Consider the following 21,776-nt stretch of genomic DNA (forward strand, 5'->3'; position numbering starts at 1 on the left):
CTTACCAGTGACCAGGGGCACGATAGTCCAATGCCCACAGATGTCGGGTGCTTCAGGTGAGTTGACGGGTATCTTGACTCTTCAGCCACGAGGTCCAGGAGGCGTCGACGACAACCAGGAGCTGGATTCGAGCTGTCCCATGAAGTCTGTTGAGTGCTGCGGTGGCGGCGACCAGATTGGACCCAACAAGCCTTGGCAACGGCAAATCACTTGGAATCAGAGAAAGGACGTCGGTGCAGACCAGCAAGGTCTGGGGGACTCACCCTGCGAGGGTAAGTCAGGGCACGTCTGGAACAACCAGAAAAGCCCAATCGGAAGAGGAGTCGCCTTCGTGGGGACCCACTAGCCAATGGGCAAGCGATCGCGAAGGAGCCTTGAGCGGTCGCACTGGAAACTGGCCCACGGGTCACTCGTGGGGTGGAGGCCAGAAATCTTTGGTGCAGGAGGTGCTCAAGGCTGGGGATACTCGGAGCCCAAAGCACAACTTCGAGGAGATCCAGGAAGATGATGGATCAGCAAAAGATCACGCGGTCCAGGGGTCATGGTTCTATGTCACCCACGATAGCCACAGGCCTCAGCTTTGCTGTGGACTCAGGGTAGCCTCGGGAAGTCTGGAAATGTAGCTCTGGGGATGCAGAGACTTCGGCGTCCGGCGGGAGCTTCAGAATTGCAGACAGGTCAGTTGCTTCTTTGGTGCCTGCCAAGCAGGGGAGTCACTCCTTGACCCCAAGGGAGATTTCTTCAGTCTTCTAGTTCAAATAGAACATCGAAGGTCCAGGATATATGTTGCAGAGTTTCGTCCAGGGTAATCTGAAGTCTCAAGGACTGGGTTCCCATACTTTTACAAAGTTTGGGGGTTGAACATACTCTAGGGACCCACCTATGGGAGGGTTTGGAAAGAGGGGTGGTTACACCCATTTCCTCTGTCCAGTTTCACGCCAGATATGGGGCAGGTAGCCCCTGCAACCGGTTTGAACTGGACTATGCACAGGGACAGCAAGTGTGCCCCCAGTGCAGGACTTCAAAGCACCAGAGAGTGCTCCCGCCCAGCCCCAATACACATCTGCCTGTCTGGGGAGGTTGTTTCACCTCCCTGGGACAGGAAACCTATTATCCAGGCCTCCCCTGCCGGGGTTTCGGTCAGCAGCAGGAGGCCAGACCCGTGTCTGTGGCAGTGGAATCCATTTTGGGATGCCAGGGCTGTAGAAAGTCTTTACCGGATAGACCAGTGGGAACATGTCTCTCCCTCTAGAAGGGTGGAATGCTAACCCCGCCGCCAGAACTGTTGGGGGGGGTGGGGGGTAGTTTTCCAAAGCGTTTGACACCAAACACGACATGTTTCCGTGCAGCCAGTCCAAAGTTAGCATTTACCGCAAGGTTATAATACACTTAAGAGTATATTTCGAGGCTGCACCACAAACAGCATCAGAGGAGGTTACTTTCCCTATTATCTATTACAAATCGAAATTCACCATTGAATTGGGTTTTTAACAACTATTAAAAATAGTTGCTTGATATTTTTCAGCCTCGTCCCTTCAGCCTTCGCTATAACAACTCGCTCAGCATTCCGGAGTATTCATCTCTCATCGAACGCTATTGGCTGTTTGTTTGTCCTGTCACTTCTACTCGAAGGATTGAACTGTACATGGGACCATGCTACCATCATACCCCTCTCTGTGGTCTCTTGCTGCCCGTCTTGTTACAATGTGCTAATGTTGCATTCATGAGGACTTTAAAGTCAGGGCTATTGGCTTTGGCAATGCTGGTTTCTGCTCGGAAAGGTTGGATCTAAAGGTTGTAGTACTTTACCATGTGCTTATAGCTATTTTGCTGAATAAATTCTTAACTTCTCTAGAAAACAAACAATGGATTTAGCAAAATATAGATATGATTTTTTTTTTATTAATCGTAGTTTTATATAGCGCAAACTTGACCAAAAGGCATCAGAGTGCTTTACACAAGGACACATTCATATTTTTGTAGGCATGGGGAGATTGGGCGATTTGCCCAGAATCGCAGGATGTTGAGTGTCATTGCCGCGACTCGAACCCGGTTCCCCAGATGAGACATCGACCGCCCTAGCCATTAGACAACGACCTCTGCTTGTGAATTCATGTTTCGTTTGAGTGTATCTCCATCAAAAAAGCAAACACGCAAAGCCTGCCTCTCTGTTTTGCAAATCTTATGACGTCACTTGTGGACATATAAAGGAAACAGCGGTTCCTGTGGACTAATGGAACTTATTTAAGCAATATTTATGCACAATCGCAATATAAAGGGTGCAGTAATGTCAGAGGGCAAGAAACCACCCACACAGTTTACTCAGTATAGCATATTTTATAAAAAAACAATAAGAATATATATACACTTCTTTTTAGTCAAAAGCACAAATATTTGTGCATTGTGTCCCCAGGTGAAAAATGGAACCAACAAAATGTGAATATACAGGGTGAATTTTATATACACGGTTTCCATGAATTCTAAGAAACGGCCATTCATGTACACTTTTTCAACAGCATAAGTACACAATAACACATGCTGGGTAACGGTCCGTTCTTTGTGCTTGTCGACGGCGTTCCGACCCTTCTATCAATGTGGGGTCTCCTCGGGAGTAACGATGTAGGGACATCTAAAACAAATGAAGGAAGCATGAGGCCCATGTACCGGCACAGATGCAAGAGACTGTAGAGAAGGACTTGGATAAGAAGGGGTTACCTGGCTTGGGATAAGCGCAGCCTTGGTGGGAGTGATGTGCCAGAGTGAAAAAGTGAAGGTAAAAACTCACATGAGGACCCGGCCGGGTTCTTTCATGATGGGATAAGAAGAGGCAAACAGTCAATATGTGCACTGGGTTATTACTGGGTTTGTAATACAGGGGGCTGTCTAACATATTTACCTCAGTGTGAGGCAAGGCAGGCCCTCCCGGATGTGGAAAGGCCAGCCGGCTCTTCAAGAGACTCGCTACAGCCTTGAAGGACTGGGCACAGGGACAGCGCACGGGGACTTCCTGGGGTGAAAGGGAGCAGAACATGGGTTCCTAGTGGTTGAAGGAAGGGAGGGCGGGGTGGGAGGGCCTGCCTTTGGACTGCGACTTACCAGAAGATTAGTATGACCGGACGGCTCTCCGTGTGATCTGCAGAAGGGATCTCCGTGTGATCTGCAGAAGGGATCTCTGTGTGAACTGCAGAAGGGATCTCCGTGTGATCTGCAGAAGGGATCTCCAGAAGGGATCTCCGTGTGATCTGCGGATCTCTGTGTGATCTGCAGAAGGGATCTCTGTGTGGTCTGCAGAAGTGATCTCCGTGTGATCTGCAGAAGGGATCTCTGTGTGATCTGCAGAAGGGATCTCCGTGTGATCTGCAGAAGGCATCTCCGTGTGATCTCCAGAAGGGATCTCCGTGTGATCTGCGGATCTCTGTGTGATCTGCAGAAGGGATCTCCGTGTGATCTGCAGAAGGGATCTCTGTGTGATCTGCAGAAGGGATCTCTGTGTGATCTGCAGAAGGGATCACCGTGTGATCTGCAGAAGGGATCACCGTGTGATCTGCAGAAGGGATCTCCGTGTGATCTGCGATCTCTGTGTGATCTGCAGAAGCCGCGTGAGTCAGCTGCAGTCTGGCATCGTGATTTAGCTCTTGGTGCAGCGACCTCTGATTTATGCAGACATTTCCCGCCGTTCTGACGGTGGAACCGGCAGCCTTGTGAGCTGAGCCCCGGGTCACCCTTCGATCTGGTGATCGGCGCCCGTCAAGGGTAGAAAGTGTACAGAGACCTCTATGTCTGTCTGAAATAAATGTACGGACTTGTGGCACATGATTGTTAAAAAATTGCGCTTAGACTTGTTACGGCCCTTACAATTCCCGGGGGCTTAGTATAAACGGAAATGGAATACTGTGTAAAGGCACTAAGCCGCTCCACGGCAGTGTTGGTGCAGCAGGTTTGCGCAGACGCAGAAATATTTGTAAAGAGGGGGGGGGGGGGAGTTCACCCATGGTTATGGAACTGGTCATTATGTCCACTGTACAATATTGCTAGGATGAGCATACATTATAAACATAGTGTCATTATTATGCTAAGGTGAAATCGCGTGCTATGGCGAAGTGCTGTTTCCTGAGAGACGTGCTTGGCGGCGCAAGCACTTGTTTTCACCTCCTGTAACAATAATTGCTTATGACGGTTTTGCCGCGTGATAATCCGATTCTTCAGTGTGTGATACACATTACAAAACAATGCATCATATTATACAGACTGCGCCTACCGATGTGGGGCAAGTTGTTGTATAGAGGTAGAGACACAGCTTCTATGCAATCATTATGACAGCTGAAATGTCCTTGTGAATTGTATACTATCTTATATGCTCGCTGTTTCGGATCTCTTAGTATAGACCCTTGCACACAGTGTGGTGGGGTGTGAGGCAGGCGTGTCTCTTGAGCTCGGGGTGTACTGAAGGTGGTGTGTCACTAGTACTGTATGGTCACGTGACAGTGCGGGTACAGTAATGGTGTCGCCACAGAGCCTCTCCATTCTTCGGCAGAGTTAAGGCCCTCTTCTGTGGCGTTAGCCCGATCTATCCAGCGGCATTCGATACGCTGGCGTATGTTAGTTACGTCACCTCCTCTCTCTGGTAGAGTGGCAATGTCTATCACTTGCCATTTCAACTCGTCGGCAGTGTGATTTTTCTCATTATAGTGTGCCACCAAGGGGGTACAGATCTGCGAATGCGACTACGGTGTTGGCTGAGCCGTGCCTTGACTGGTTGTTGTGTCTGACCAATATACGGGAGGTCGCAGGGGCACCGAATACAATACACTACGTTTCGTGTGTTGCAGTTTGAAAAGGTTTCTAAGTTGTATTTTATGTTGCCATGTTCAAATGTGGTCGTGTTGAATGTGAAATCGCATGAGACGCAGTTACCGCATTTATGGCCTCCCTTTATTTTTGGAAGGCCCCATGCGTCGATGAGTGTGTTGGGCGTGTTCACTCTTTTGTCTGTGGCCGATCTCACGAGATGCAAACAGTGGCGTTTCTAATGTGGGGTCTATGCTCTTGATGATATTCCAATTTTTAGTGATGAGGTTGCGTATCTGGTTAGTATGTGCGCCAAAAGTGGTGACACATACACCTTTCTCCAGAGCCGGTTTGTCTTTGGTTCTCAGTAGTTCTTCCCTTGGACAGTGCCAGGCACGTTTGAGGGATCTCTTTATTAGTCTCTTCGGGTAGCCTCTTGTGACTAATTTTGCTCTGAGTATTTCAGCCTCTCTCATGTAGTCTGCTTTGTGCGTGCAATTGCGGCGTATCCTAAGGAACTGCCCGAAAGGTAGGCCGTCTCTTAGGGCCCGTGGATGATGGCTGCGGTATGATAGCAGCGTGTTTCTTTCGGTGATTTTTCTGTGGAGGGAGGTGTAGAGTGCGCCATTATCATGATTGATATTCAGATCCAAAGATGCTGTGGAAGACTCGTGTACTGTGGACGTGAATGTGAGATGTGTCGGGCAGTGTTTGGGTATGTGACAGAGTTATTGAAATCTGTGTCAGTGCCTGTCCAAATCACAAAGATGTCGTCAATGTACCGCTTCCAACATTTAATGCTAGAATGGTACGTGTTGTTGTCATTGAGGACAAACTTGTGCTCAACGTGGTCCATATAGATGTTAGCTAAATTGGGTGCAAACATTGCTCCCATGCTGGTGCCGGAGCGCTGTTGGTAATAGTTGCCCCCAGATATAAAATAGTTGCTCTGATGGCCTCTGTGTTTATGCACAGTCTACAAGTATGCACTGAGGGCCTCCATGTTTATGCACAGTCTACAAGTATGTGTTGAGGGCCTCCGTATTTATGTACAGTCTACAAGAATGCACTGAGGCCCTCCATGCTTATGCAAGGCCTTCAAGTATGCACTGAGGGCCTCCGTGTTTATGCACAGTCTAAAAGTATGCACTGAGGCCCTCCGTGTTTATGCAAGGCCTTCAAGTATGCACTGAGGGCCTCAGCGTTTATGCACAGTCTACAAACATGCACTGAGGGCCTCTGCGTTTATGCACAGTCTACAAGTATGCAATGAGGGCCTCCGTGTTTATGTACAGTCTACAAGCATGCACTGAGGGCCTCCGTGTTTATGCTCAGTCTACAAGTATGCACTGAGGGCCTCCGTGTTTATGTACAGTCTACAAATATGCACTGAGGGCCTCCGTGTTTATGCAAGGCCTTCAAGTATGCACTGAGGGCCTCTGCGTTTATGCACAGTCTACAAGTATGCACTGAGGGCCTCCGTGTTTATGTACAGTCTACAAGCATGCACTGAGGGCCTCCGTGTTTATTCAAGGCCTTCAAGTATGCACTGAGGGCCTCTGCGTTTATGCACAGTCTTCAAGTATGCACTGAGGGCCTCTGCGTTTATGCACAGTCTTCAAGTATGCACTGAGGGCCTCCGTGTTTATGTACAGTCTACAAGCATGCACTGAGGGCCTCCGTGTTTATTCAAGGCCTTCAAGTATGCACTGAGGGCCTCTGCGTTTATGCACAGTCTTCAAGTATGCACTGAGGGCCTCCGCGTTTATGCACAGTCTACAAGCATGCACTGAGGGCCTCCGTGTTTATGCACAGTCTAAAAGAATGCACTGAGGCCCTCCATGTTTATGCAAGGCCTTCAAGTATGCACTGAGGGCCTCCGTGTTTATGCACAGTCTACAAGCATGCACTGAGGGCCTCCGTGTTTATGCAGTGCTTGCATGTACATATTGAGGGCCTCAGGCAGTGTGTTTTATGCACAGCCTGCTGCCCCTCTTTATGCACTGGAGCTCCCATAGGTTGTGTGCACCACACTGAGGGTCGCCCACTGCATGTCATCTCAGTGCGTGCACTGAGGGCTGCACTCACCTTCGTAGTTCCTGGTTTCGAGGTCCAGGGCCTCCTGTGATTGGCTGATCAGCTCCTGCAGACACGGGAGGCTGCCGTGCTCACACGCCAAGTGGATGGAGGTCTGACCATTGCGGTCCAGGGCCATGGGCGAGGCTCGGTGTCTGACCAGCAGTCGAACCACTTCCGGCTGCTTTGTTATTACTGCCAGGTGAAGAGGCGTCTGGGAAATATACAAAGAAGCAATCAGACACGAAATCAGGGGTTCAAGAGATAGTACATGACAACTGGAGAAGGCGCTCACTCTTGCAACACTGACTGGCACTTTTGGACGATGTATTCACCGCAGGGGTCCTACAACACCTACAGGCGCTGCTGGGGAGGCCGTCGCTGCTGTGGGTCCTACAACACTTACAGGCGCTGCTGGGGAGCCCCTCGCTGCTGGGGGGTCCTACAACACCTACAGGCGCTGCTGGGGAGGCCCTCGCTGCTGGGGGTCCTACAACACTTACAGGCGCTGCTGGGGAGGCCCTCGCTGCTGTGGGTCCTACAACACCTACAGGCGCTGCTGGGGAGGCCCTCACTGCTGAGGGTACTACAACACCTACAGGCGCTGCTGGGGAGGCCCTCGCTGCTGGGGGGTCCTACAACACCTACAGGCGCTGCTGGGGGAGGCCCTCACTGCTGCGGTCCTACAACACCTATGAGCACTGCTGAGAGAGACACTCGCTGCTGGGGGGTCCTACAACACCTACAGGCGCTGCTGGGGAGGCCCTCGCTGCTGAGGGTCCTACAACACTTACAGGTGCTGCTGGGGAGGCCCTCGCTGCTGTGGGTCCTACAACACCTACAGGCGCTGCTGGGGGGTCCTACAACACCTACAGGCGCTGCTGGGGGAGGCCCTCGCTGCTGCGGTCCTACAACACCTACAGGCGCTGCTGGGGGAGGCCCTCGCTGCTGGGGGGTCCTCCAACACCTACAGGCGCTGCTGGGGAGGCCCTCGCTGCTGGGCGGGTCCTACAACACCTACAGGCGCTGCTGGGGAGGCCCTCGCTGCTGGGGGGTCCTACAACACCTACAGGCGCTGCTGGGGGAGGCCCTCGCTGCTGTGGGTCCTACAACACCTACAGGCGCTGCTGGGGAGGCCCTCGCTGCTGGGGGGGTCCTACAACACCTACAGGCACTGCTGGGGAGGCCCTAGCTGCTGGGTGGTCCTATAACACCTGCAGGCGGTGCTGAAGGAGGCACTAACTGCTGGGGGGTCCTACAACACCTACAGGCACTGCTTAGGGAGCGCCTCGCTGCTGGGGTCCTACAACACCTACAGGCACTGCTGAGGGAGAGCCTCACTGCTGACGGCCCTACAACACCTACAGACATTGCTGAGGGAGAGACTCGCTTCTGGGGGTCCTACAACACCTACAGGCACTGCTGAGGGAGAGCCTCGCTGCTGGGGTCCTACAACATCTACAGTCACTGCTGAGAGACGCCCTCACTGCTGAGGGTCCTACAACACCTACAGAAACTGCTGAGAGAGACCCTCGCTGCTGGGAGTCCTACAACACCTACAAGCACTGCAAAGGGAGCCCCTCGCTGCTTGGGGTCCTACAACATCTACAGGCACTGCTGAGGGAGAGCCTCGCTGCTGGAGGGAAGAGGTGTGGCACCGCGGCCAGGGCGACTGACACTGGACGCTGGGGATCACGGTTCGATCCCTGGCTCCGGCGGCAGGGGTCTGCCCAGCACCATGTGACTCTGGGCAATAGCTCGCTTAATCTTCCCGACGGCCCCCAGCGCCGGGATGCCTTCGGGTAACTGTTCGCGCTTTACAAATACTGGATTTACATTTTTTTTTACAACATCTACAGGCACTGCTGAGGGAGACCCTCGCTGCTGGGGGTTCTACAACACCTACAGGCACTGCTGAGGGAGAACCTCACTGCTGGGGTCTTACAACACCTACATGCACTGCTGAGAGAGGCCCTCGCTGCTGAGAGTCCTACAACGCCTACAGGAACTGCTGAGAGAGACCCTCACTGCAGGGGTCCTACAACGCCTACAGGAACTGCTGAGAGAGACCCTCACTGCAGGGGTCCTACAACACCTACCAGCACTGCTGAGGGAGGCCCTCCCTTTAGGGATCTTACAACATCTACAGTCACGGCTAAGAGGCGCCCTCGCTGATGAGGCTCTTACAACACCTACAGGCACTGCTGAGAGAGGCCTAACCATCTGAGTGTCCTACAACACATATGGGCTCTGCTGAGGGAGGCCCTCGCTGTGGGGGTCCTATAACACCTACAGGCACTACTGAGGGAGGACCTCGCTGCTGGGGGTCCTACAAAAACTACAAGCACTGCTGAGAGAAACCCTCACTGCTGGGGGTCCTACAATACCTGCAGGCACTGCTGAGGGAGGGCCTCGCTGCTGGGGTCCTACAGCGTCTACCGTCACTGTTGAGAGACGCCACCCTGCTGAGGGTCCTACAACACCTACAGGCACTGCTGAGGGAGTCCCTCGCTGCTGGGGATCTTACAACACCTACAGGAGGCACTGCTGAGAGTGGCCCTGGCTGCAGGGGTCCTACAACACCTACAGGTACTGCTGAGAGTGGCCCTAGCCGTAGGGGTCCTACAACTACAGGCACTGCTGAGAGAGGCCCTCGCTGCTGGGGCTCATACAAAATCTACAGGCACTGCTGAGAGAGGCCTTCGCTGCTGGGGGTCATACAACACCTACAGGCACTGCTGAGGGAGGCCCTCACTGCTGGGAGTCCTAAACACCCACAGGCACTGCTGATGGAGCTCCTCACTGCTGGGGTCCTACACTACCTAAAGGCCCATCTCAGGGCGGCCCTCCCTGCAGGGGTCCTACAACTCCTACGGGTACTGCTAAGAGATGCCCACGCTGCTGAGGTCCTAAAACACCTACAGACACCTCTGAGGGACGCCCTCGCTGCACGGGTCTTACAACACCTACATGCACTGCTGAGTGACGCCCTCGCTGCGGGGGTCCCACAACACCTATGGGCACTACTGAGGGAGGACCTCACTGCTGGGGGTCCTACAACACCTACTGGCATTGCTGAGGGAGACCTTGCTGCTGGGGGTCCTACAACACCTACAGGCACTGCTTAGGGAGGCCATCCCTGCTGGGAGTCCTACAATACCTACAGGCACTGCTGAGGGAGCGCCTCTCAGCTGGGGTTCTACAACTCCTACTAGTACTGCTGAGGGAGAGCCTTGCTACTGCAGGTCCCATACCACCTACAGGCAGTCCAAAGGGAGACCCTCGCTGCTGGGGTGTCCTACAACACCTAGAGGCGGTGCTGAGGGAGGCACTAACTGCTGGGGGTCCCACAACACCTACAGGCACTGCTGAGGGAGGCCACTGTTGTAGGGGTCCTAAAACACCTACAGGCACTGCTGAGTGACGCCCTCGCTGCTGGGGGTCCTACAACAATTACAGGCACTGCTGACGGAGGCACTCGCTGCAGAAATCCTAAAACACCTACAAGGACTGCTGAGAGAGGCCCACGCATCTGGGGTTCCTACAACACCTACAGGCACTGCTGAGGGAGGGCCATGCTACTGCAGGTCCTACAACACCTACTGGCAATGCTTAGGGTGTGCCTCGCTTCTGGGGGCCTACAACACACCTACAGGCACTTCTGAGGGAGGCTGTTGCTGCTGGGGGTCCTACAACACCTACAGCCACTGCTGAGGGAGGCCCTCGCTTTAGGGGTACTACAAAACCTACAGGTACTGTTGAGGGAGGCCCTCGGTGCTGGGGGTCCTACACCATCTACAATATTGGGTGTCTGTCTTCGGTGTCTTCCGCTCACTGGTGTGTCTGTCTGTCTATGGTATCTGTTAATAATAGGTGTCTGTCTTCGGTGTCTTCCTCTCACTGGGGTGTCTGTCTGTCTATGGTATCTGTTAATAATAGGTGTCTGCTTACGCTGTCTTCGGCTCACTGGTGGCTGTCCGTCTATGGTATCTGTTAATAATAGGTGTATGTTTACGGTGTCTTCCGCTCACTGATGTGTGTGTCTGTCTATGGTATCTGTTAATAATAGGTGTCTGTTTACGGTGTCTTCCGCTCACTGGTGGCTGTCTGTCTATGGTATCTGTTAATATTAGGTTTCTGTTTACGGTGTCTTGCGCTCACTGGTGTGTCTGTCTGTCTATGGTATCTGTTAATAATAGGTGTCTGCTTACGGTGTCTTCCGCTCACTGATGTGTGTGTCTGTCTATGGTATCTGTTAACAATAAGTGTCTGTTTACGGTGTCTTCCGCTCACTGGTGTGTCTGTCTGTCTATGGTATCTGTTAATAATAGGTGTCTGCTTATGCTGTCTTCGGCTCACTGGTGGCTGTCTGTCTATGGTATCTGTTAATAATAGGTGTCTGTTTACGGTGTCTTCCGCTCACTGGTGTGTCTGTCTGTCTATGGTATCTGTTAATAATAGGTGTCTGCTTACGCTGTCTTCGGCTCACTGGTGGCTGTCTGTCTATGGTATCTGTTAATAATAGGTGTCTGTTTATGGTGTCTTCCACTCACTGGTGTCTCTGTCTGTCTATGGTATCTGTTAATAATAGGTGTCTGTTTACGGTGTCTTCCGCTCACTGGTGGCTGTCCGTCTATGGTATCTGTTAATAATAGGTGTCTGTTTAAGGTGTCTTCCGCTCACTGGTGTGTCTGTCTGTCTATGGTATCTGTTAATAATAGGTGTCTGTTTACGGTGTCTTCCGCTCACTGGTGGCTGTCTGTCTATGGTATCTGTTACAATTGGGTGTCTATCTCAGGTGTCTGCAGGACACTTGTGGCTGTCTGTGTTAATATTGGGTGTCTGTCGCCTGGGTCTACCGCTCACTGGTGGCTGTCTGTCTATGGTATCTCTTAATTATAGGTGTATGTTTACGGTGTCTTCCGCTCACTGGTGTCTGTCTGTCTATGGTATATTTTAATAATAGGTGTCTGTTTACGGTGTCTTCCGCTCACTGGTGTCTGTCCGTCTATGGTATCTGTTAATAATAGGTGTCTGTTTCCGGTGTTTTCCGCTCACTGGTGGCTGTCTGTCTATGGTATATGTTAATAATAGGTGTCTGTTTACGGTGTCTTCCGCTCACTGGTGGCTGTCTGTCTATGGTATCTGTTAATAATAGGTGTCTGTTTCCGGTGTTTTCCGGTCACTGGTGGCTGTCTGTCTATAGTATCTGTTACAATTGGGTGTCTCTCAGGTGTCTGCAGGGCACTTGTGGCTGTCTGTGTTAATATTGGGTGTCTGTCGCCTGGGTCTACCGCTCACTGGTGGCTGTCTGTCTATGGTATCTCTTAATTATAGGTGTATGTTTACGGTGTCTTCCGCTCACTGGTGTCTGTCCGTCTATGGTATCTGTTAATAATAGGTGTCTGTTTCCGGTGTTTTCCGCTCACTGGTGGCTTTCTGTCTATGGTATCTGTTAATAATAGGTGTCTGTTTACGGTGTCTTCCGCTCACTGGTGGCTGTCTGTCTATGGTATCTGTTAATAATAGGTGTCTGTTTCCGGTGTTTTCCGCTCACTGGTGGCTGTCTGTCTATGGTATCTGTTAATAATAGGTGTCTGTTTCCGGTGTTTTCCGGTCACTGGTGGCTGTCTGTCTATGGTATCTCTTAATTATAGGTGTATGTTTACGGTGTCTTCCGCTCACTGGTGTCTGTCCGTCTATGGTATCTGTTAATAATAGGTGTCTGTTTCCGGTGTTTTCCGCTCACTGGTGGCTTTCTGTCTATGGTATCTGTTAATAATAGGTGTCTGTTTACGGTGTCTTCCGCTCACTGGTGGCTGTCTGTCTATGGTATCTGTTAATAATAGGTGTCTGTTTCCGGTGTTTTCCGCTCACTGGTGGCTGTCTGTCTATGGTATCTGTTAATAATAGGTGTCTGTTTCCGGTGTTTTCCGCTCACTGGTGGCTGTCTGTCTATGGTATCTGTTAATAATAGGTGTCTGCTTACGCTGTCTTCGGCTCACTGGTGGCTGTCCGTCTATGGTATCTGTTAATAATAGGTGTCTGTTTCCGGTGTTTTCCGGTCACTGGTGGCTGTCTGTCTATGGTATCTGTTAATAATAGGTGTCTGTTTCCGGTGTTTTCCGCTCACTGGTGGCTGTCTGTCTATGGTATCTGTTAATAATAGGTGTCTGTTTCCGGTGTTTTCCGCTCACTGGTGGCTGTCTGTCTATGGTATCTGTTAATAATAGGTGTCTGTTTCCGGTGTTTTCCGCTCACTGGTGGCTTTCTGTCTATGGTATCTGTTAATAATAGGTGTCTGTTTACGGTGTCTTCCGCTCACTGGTGGCTGTCTGTCTATGGTATCTGTTAATAATAGGTGTCTGTTTCCGGTGTTTTCCGCTCACTGGTGGCTGTCTGTCTATGGTATCTGTTAATAATAGGTGTCTGTTTCCGGTGTTTTCCGCTCACTGGTGGCTGTCTGTCTATGGTATCTGTTAATAATAGGTGTCTGCTTACGCTGTCTTCGGCTCACTGGTGGCTGTCCGTCTATGGTATCTGTTAATAATAGGTGTCTGTTTCCGGTGTTTTCCGGTCACTGGTGGCTGTCTGTCTATGGTATCTGTTAATAATAGGTGTCTGTTTCCGGTGTTTTCCGCTCACTGGTGGCTGTCTGTCTATGGTATCTGTTAATAATAGGTGTCTGTTTACGGTGTTTTCCGGTCACTGGTGGCTGTCTGTCTATGGTATATGTTAATAATAGGTGTCTGTTTACGGTGTCTTCCGCTCACTGGTGGCTGTCTGTCTATGGTATCTGTTAATAATAGGTGTCTGTTTCCGGTGTTTTCCGCTCACTGGTGGCTGTCTGTCTATGGTATCTGTTAATAATAGGTGTCTGTTTCCGGTGTTTTCCGCTCACTGGTGGCTGTCTGTCTATGGTATCTGTTAATAATAGGTGTCTGTTTCCGGTGTCTTCTGCTCACTGGTGGCTGTCTGTCTATGGTATCTGTTACAATTGGGTGTCTCTCAGGTGTCTGCAGGGCACTGGTGGCTGTCTGTGTTAATATTGCATACATGCCAACATTTCAGAAGAGCAAAGTGCGAGATTTAAAAAAAAAAAAAACAATCGGGAGAATGGGGCCTTCAATCGGGTTTCTGTCATGTATGGACTTTGGAAGTGGCTGCTGCAGGATCGGACATTTGAAAGCAAATTCACGTGTTTTTTTTAATCACCTTTCAGAAGCATGGAGCGCAATGGCAGGCAGAGAAAGAGGGGGATGCAAGAGTTGTGCACTGCCCCCCCCCCTCCCCCCAGTACTTCACAGGTGTTTAAAAGACCATTCGGTTGTTAATGGGGCTGTGTTGGTTTTTCACCCCTTCTAGAGCCCCTGCATCGCCATTCTGACTATTGCTGGAAGAATTAGCACGTTACACATTACCAAGCCCCGTCAGCTGAAACCCCGAGGAATCGGGTTTTTGCTTGCAGGAATCGGGAGGCGGGAGACTAGCCTTCAAATCGGTAGTCTCACGCCTGAATCGGGAGTGTTGGCATGTATGATATTGGGTGTCTGTCGCCTCGGTCTACCGCTCACTGGTGGCTGCCTGTCTACAGTATCTGTTGATCTTCGGTGTCTGACGGTCTCAGGAGGCGCCGGGGTGTCACACACGGTAACCACATCCAGTTCCCCCTCCTGGTGATGACGCAAAGCGCTGCAGCTCACACGGTGGTCGGTGCAGGGCTGACGGGAAGCGCTGAGAAGCTCTCGGAGGCTTCCGCGCCTTGTAGTGCCGGCGGTACTCTACAGTAAAAACACTATACTTCTGGTAAAGAGGGGTGGGGTAGCCTCTAGTACGAATGTTTCAATATAGCGCCATCCCCGGGGAACTCACGGCGCTTGCTCTTATCATGTGTATGTGTGAATATAGCGCCATCCCCGAGGGACCCACGGCGCTTGTTCTTATCAGGCGTACGTGTCAATATAGCGCCACCCCCTGGGGTCTTACGGAGCTTGTTCTTATCAGGCGTACGTGTCAATATAGCGCCACCCCCTGGGGGCTTACGCTTGGTCTTATCATGCGGACGTGTCAAAATAGCGCCATTTTCAGGGGGGACTCACGGCGCGTGTTTTTATCTTGCGTATGGCACAACACTGGCAGAAACTAGCGCTTCGAAGCACTCACAGAACAATACCAGCACCGGGCTGTTCTGAAGGGGCCGCGAGGGAATAACAAGCATTGGCATAGCCAATTGGTCTCGCCTTTGGGACCTTATAAGTGTTAAGTTATGCAGCACAATATCCTTGGTGGTGCAACAACATCAACTGTTGCATGGCTAAACACTTATAAGGTCCCAAAGGCGAGACCTATTGGCTATGCCAATGCTTGTTTAAGAATGCATTAGAACAATCATTACATGTATTTCAATGTGGAACCATTGCATCTTTGTATATTTGTATCAATGAACTTCTCATGTTTTCATAAATATGTTTTTAGCTTTGAATAATCAGATACATTGTGAAAATATGGATAAATAAAAAAATATAGTAAAATGACAAAAAAAGATATGATTCCGCGCATGATGCGATCATTCTAGTAACGGGCAGCTCATGGAGCTCAAGGGAGCCAATAGAGAAAGAAGACAGGTCGCGCTGGAGTTTTTTCTTATTTTCTTTGTGTTTTTTCCCCCCTTGCTCCTTGACATACAAATTAATTCCAGGGGGGACCTTTCCATCTATAGCGCAAAGCCAGGGGAATGGCAGCCCGCGAAAGTGACAATTGCTAAGAGAGTAGTCAAGTCAGAGCCAGAAAGAGAGCGAGAAAAGACTGAAAGAGAAGGGGGAGAGAGAACGTTGACAAAGAGAGGAAGAGATAAACAGAGAGAGAGGGTTTTTGAGAAAAAGACAGAGACAAACGTTAATAGAGAATGAGTGAGAGACAGACTCATAGGGCGGGAAGCCTTTTAAACCGGAGAGTGAGAGAAAAGCTTATGGATGTAAAGAGAGACACTGTTAGAGAATATTCCTGCCATTTGCTGCTATGATGGTGCGGGGGAGGGAGTGCACAGTCAGTGCGATGGCCGCAAAGCAGTCCGTGCCAGCGAGAGAGTAGCAAAGATACTGGAAGAGGCAGTGAGAACTTCAGAGAGAAAGACAGACTTTGAGAGGAAAGTGAGAGAAAGAGAGACACTGTTAGAGATAGTTGAAGCTGAGAAAGACAGTTACGAAGTGTAGGAACAGAGAGAGAGATGATGATGGCAGCGACTGGGAGAAGGGTTGACAGGGGCTGGGAGTGAGGGCCCTGTGACAGAGTGTGAATGAGATGCGGGTTGACAGGCGCCACGCGTGCTCAGGTCTGTGATAATATTGCTGCCATTTGCTGCTATGATGGTGCGGGGGAGGGAGTGCAGAGTCTGTGCGATGGCCGCAAAGCAGTCCGTGCCGGCGAGAGAGTAGTAAAGAGACTGGAAGAGGCAGTGAGAACTTCAGAGAGAAAGAGACTTTGAGAGGAAACTGAGAGAAAGAGAGACACTGTTAGAGAATATTCCTGCCATTTGCTGCTATGATGGTGCGGGGGAGGGAGTGCACAGTCAGTGCGATGGCCGCAAAGGAGTTCGTGCCGGCGAGAGAGTAGTAAAGAGACTGAAAGAGGCAGTGAGAACTTCAGAGAGAAAGACAGACTTTGATAGGAAACTGAGAGAAAGAGAGACACTGTTAGAGAATATTCCTGCCATTTGCTGCTATGATGGTGCGGGGGAGGGAGTGCACAGTCAGTGCGATGGCCGCAAAGGAGTTCGTGCCGGCGAGAGAGTAGTAAAGAGACTGAAAGAGGCAGTGAGAACTTCAGAGAGAAAGACAGACTTTGATAGGAAACTGAGAGAAAGAGAGACACTGTTAGAGAATATTCCTGCCATTTGCTGCTATGATGGTGCGGGGGGGAGAGTGCAGCGTCTGTGCGATGGCTGCAAAGCAGTCCGGTGCCAGCGGATTATGGAGAGAAAGCGAAAGAAAGAGAGCGATGGCAGAAGATAACGGGAGGCAGTGAGACGGGAGACTGCGGTCCGTGCGTTTAAGCGTGTGCGCGCAGTGTGCTCTTTTTCAAAGCACATACACATGCTTGTGGCGCGCCGCTGCGTACTCCGGCAAGGCATATGCCGCCACAAGCACGAGTATGTGCTTTGAAAAAGAGCTGCACGATGGCTAAAGGTCTCCTAAGTAGCGCATGCGCTCTGGGTAGGCGAGACCTAAAAAGTGCTGCCTTCAGACTCCCCCGGATTCAGGAGAGGGAGTCCAGGTGTTCACTGGGCAATACCGTGGCGAGGTGGGGTGGAGGGGGGGTGTGGCTATGTAGAAGCTTGGTCAGTGGCAGAATTGGAGGGATGTCTGACCTCTAAGGACTATTGATGACAAGCCTGGGGAGATGTCTGATCTCTAGGAATTGTCAACGCCAAGCATGGAGAGGTGTTTGAGCTCGAAGGACTGTTGATGCCAAACATTCTGGGATGTCTGACCTCAAGGGAATGTGGATGCCAGGCATGGGGAGATGTCTGACCACTATGGACTATAGATGCCAGATATGGGAAGATGTGTGGCCTCTAGGAACTGTCTACACTACACCATGCATGGGGAGATGTGTCACTTCTAGGGATTGTCATACCAAACATGGGAACATGTCTGACCTCTAGGGACTGTTGATGCCAAGCATGGGGAGATGTCTAACTTCTAGGGACTAACAATACCAGGCATGGGGAGATGTCTGACCTCTAGGGACTGTTAATGCCAGGCGCGGAGAGATATCTGACCTCTAGGGACCATCAACGCCAAGCTTGGAGAGATGTCTGACCTCTAGGGACTGTTGATGCCAGGCATGGGAAGATGTCTTACCTCTAGGGACTGTCTGCGCTACTCATGGGGAGATGTCTGACCTCCAGGGATTGTCTATGCCAAAAATGGGGAGATGTCTGACCTCCAGGGATTTTTGATGCAAAACATGGGGAGATGTCTAATCTCTAGGGACTATCGATGCCAAGTATGGGGAGATGTCTGACCTGTAGAGACTGCCAACGCTAAGCATGGGGAGATCTCTGAACTTTCGGTACTGTCAATGCCTAGCATGGGGAGATGTCTGATCTCTAGGGACTACCAATGCTAAGCATGGGGAGATGGCTGACCTCTAGGGACTCTCAATGCCAAAAAATGGAACATGTCTGACCTCTAGGGACTGTTGATGCCAGGCATGGGAAGATATCTGCCCTCTAGGAACATTCGACTCCAAGTATGGGGCGATATCTGGCCTCTAGGGTCTGTCGATGCTAGGCATGGGAAGATGTCTGAACTCAAGGGACCATAGATGCCAAGCATGAGATGTCTGGCCTCTATGGTCTGTCAATGCCAGGTATTGAGAGATGTCTGACCTCTAGGAGCAGTCGATGCCAAGCATGGGGAGATGTCTGCCCTCTAAGGACTGTCGATGTCAAGCATGGAGAGATATCTGATCTCTAGGGAATGTTGATGCCAAGAAATGAAGATGTCTGACCTCTAGGGACTATCGATGCCAAGTATGGGGAGATGTCTGACCTTTAGGGACTGTCAACGCTAAGCATGGGGAGATCTCTGAACTCTAGGGACTGTCAATGCCTAGCATGGGGAGATGTCTGATCTCTAGGGACTATCGATGCTAAACATGGGAACATGTCTGACCTCTAGGGACTATTGATGCCAGGCATGGAAAGATGTCTGCCCTCTAGGAACATTCGACTCCAAGCATGGGGAGATGTCTGACCTCTAGGGTCTGTCAACACCAAGCATGCGAGATGTCGACCTCTAGGGACTGTTGATGACAGGCATGGGGAGATGTCTGTTCTCTAGGGTCTGTCAATGCCATGCATGCGAGATGTCTGACCTCTAGGGACTGTTGATGACAGGCATGGGGAGATGTGTGACCTCTGGGGGAGCTAAATGCCAATTCTGGGAAAATGTGTTCTCTACGCAGACGCTAAAGGCCAATTCTGAGGCGGAGATGTCTGACTACTGGGCATAGTTGGTGTCTGACCTGGAGAGATGTATGATCACTGGGCATAGTTGATACCTGACCCAGAGAGATGTGTGGCCTCTGGGGATATTTACTGTCAGCCCTAGGAAACTGCACTGACTCTGTGGCAAGTCAGTGCCAGGCCTGGGGACATGTGCTGCCTCTGAGGTAAGTCAGTGCCAGGCTTAAGGACGTGTTGCCTCTGGGACAAGTCAGTGCCAGGCCTGGGGACATGTGCTGCCTCTCAGGTAAGTCAGTGCCAGGCTTAAGGACGTGTTGCCTCTGGGGTAAGTCAGTGCCAGGCCTGGGGACATATACTGCCTCTGGGGTAAGTCGGTGCCCTACCTGGGGACATGTGCTGTCTCTGGGGTAAGTCAGTGCCAGGCCTGGGGACACGTGCTACCTCTGAGGTAAGTCAGTGCCAGGCCTGGGGACACGAGCTGTCTCTGGGGTAAGTCGGTGCCAGGCCTGGGGACACGTACTGCCTCTGGGGTAAGTCAGTGCCAGGCAGGGGCGGCCTTAGGCATGTGCAAGCTGTGCACCTGCACAGGGCCACCAAACCCCAGGGGCCACCACGAGGAATCAGATACAATCCATATTCGTGGCGGCCCCTGGCAGGGATTTGGCGCATGAACGACTGAGGCGTGCTAAATCCAATGTGATGCACGCTGAATGGTTGTTCTTATACTCTTTTCCTTTCTAACCCAGTCTCGTCTTTGTGTGGGGTCGGCCTTGTTTCGGGCTCTTCTGGTAGGTCTTGTGCTTGTTTAGAACTTTTTTTCCAGGAGAATAGAGCTTGTTTTAATAGTCCAGATCCGGCACCTCCGGAGGCTCGCATGCGCGCGCATGCGCAGTGCCCGCGAGTCCTGCAGCGAAGGGGTTACAGAAGCACCACGCATCACTGGCGGCAGGAGGGGTGGCAGCACCCGTGCCCGGCGTGCAGCACCGAGACCGGCCGAGGCCATGCACCGGCGCGCCTAGAGACCCTGGGCAAGAAAGGCCGCCTTGCAGAGGATAGCATGCCAGTGTGCAACCTTTGGTGCCAGCTGCGAGGTGAGCAGCCCGAGGGTCAGGGCATGGGTAGGGGGAGTGAGGAGGTCAGCGTGTGCCACTGCAGAGTGAACCAGAGGGAAGGTGAGCCATTGGACGAGGGTGTGGGGAGCCCTGGGGCGGAGGGCAGATCAGACGTAGGAATGTATCCCAGCCCGTGGGGGTGAGGAGCCGGGGGCGTGGGGAAGGTTGGGTGAGGATGTTACTGTAGATGGTGTGTGCTTTGGGTCTGGGTGGAGGTAAGCCATGTGAGGTGGCGAGCTGGAGGTATTCTGGTGGTCATGGGAAGGGAGGGCATGATGAATCGTGAGAGAGAGCCTCTCGCACGATTCATCTCTGAGAGGGCGCGGGTCGGAGAGGTGGTCACTGTGCGCCAGGGGTAGGGAGTGGTATAGATCGGCGCTGTATGTTGAGGGAAGAGTGAGTCAGGAGTGCAGGGGCGGTGTTTACTTGTGGCTGAGGGGAGGCATGGTGACTTTTGGAGGTGTAACTTGGGAGGCACGGTCGTATTGGGGGGGAAGAGGAGAGCAGGGTACGAGGTGTTAGACGTAATGTTAAGGATTCATTAAAATGATTACAATTACTTATCAACAATCATGAAAGCAGAGTATAAAGCTGATACTTGTGATCTAATGAGTGGATCTGCCCGCACAAATCTTTTAAAACATCGAGTGTTCGAATGTACTTGGCATTTGGTTATGTCTGTTTATATGGTGTTGAGGCAGACATGAAATGCAAGCACCTATGGATGGATGCCTGGAATAGGATGGCAGTGCCCACCCATGTTAACTCAATCTAATGCCCTTTTGCAGAGACCTTGGTAGGAGACTGGCTTCTTGATCATTTCTTTAATTACATTCCAGTGCTTGTCATGTGACTAGCAGAGAAAACTAGTTTAACTAGTCCTCAGTTTGCAATTGGTGAAGCAGCCTTCTCTGTCCATACTAGGGGCATAGTTACCATTGGTTCAGCAAGTACAGTGGTACCGAGACCCAAAACCCTCAGGGGCCCATTGAACCCTGATAATTGCTATATTTTACTTCCTGAGCAGCAGCCAAAGGGGCCATTTTCCTTGCTTATGCCACGGCCCATGGGGTCGTTGGTACGTGTGCTAGTGATTCGTACGTCTGCTTGAAAGTTGTCTCCTGACTGGATGTTCCTTGCACATTAATTTTGCTTCAGTGAACCTCTAGTGCCTTTTCATAGCCTTAGGACTCACTGTAATTAATCCTTGTTTAATAGGTGCTCTGAAAGCGAGCAGAACTGGTTGCTGGAATATGGCATTATACAAGAAACCTTAATGAAATATATTGTATTTTGTCTTTGGACAATGTGGTAAAGTGGACGAGTCTTTGGTTACCTGTAGGCTGTCTTCAGGATCAGTTAGTGACGTACTGAGACATGATTTCAAGGTAGCTTACTCTCTTCCTGCTAAGGTCACTTCCCAAATAGATCATGAACTATTCTCCAGGCTCTACTGTTCTCTGTGGACTGAGAAAACAGACCTTGTATGCCAAGTCACATGATCTACCCTATAGTTTTATAACACTCTTCAAATAAACCTTCCATATGTGGCTAGTCCTCATAATGTGTCATACATGTAGTGGGAAGGGTAATTACTATCAATCAGTCAGGGTTTGTAAAGCTCAGCTGCTTCACACATAAGGGTCTCGAGGCGGTGTGGGATTCATGCTGCTGGATCATGCTGCTTGTTGGTTGAACAGCGAGGTCTTGTGGTCCTTCCTGAACTGCTGGAGCGATGGTGAGGCTCTGAGGTGCAGGGGGAGGGTTTTCAGGTCTTCACTGCCATGTGGGAGAAGTAGCGGCCTCCACTGTTTTATCAGCGGCTGCAT

At 51.1% G+C, this 21,776-nt stretch overlaps 1 protein-coding gene across 1 annotated transcript in view; it reads right to left on the reverse strand.

Moving 5' to 3' along the window:
• BCL3 (BCL3 transcription coactivator) overlaps positions 1 to 21,776 on the reverse strand; it is a 250,161-nt gene that overhangs the window by 28,793 nt on the left and 199,592 nt on the right. The window contains exon 4 of the mRNA XM_085615490.1: positions 6,877 to 7,078. Coding sequence (XP_085471616.1) covers positions 6,877 to 7,078 — 202 coding nt within the window. The remainder of the gene's footprint in view (positions 1 to 6,876; positions 7,079 to 21,776) is intronic.

This window comes from Triturus cristatus, chromosome 7, assembly GCF_964204655.1.
Source record: "Triturus cristatus chromosome 7, aTriCri1.1, whole genome shotgun sequence".
Lineage (NCBI taxonomy): Eukaryota > Metazoa > Chordata > Amphibia > Caudata > Salamandridae > Triturus > Triturus cristatus.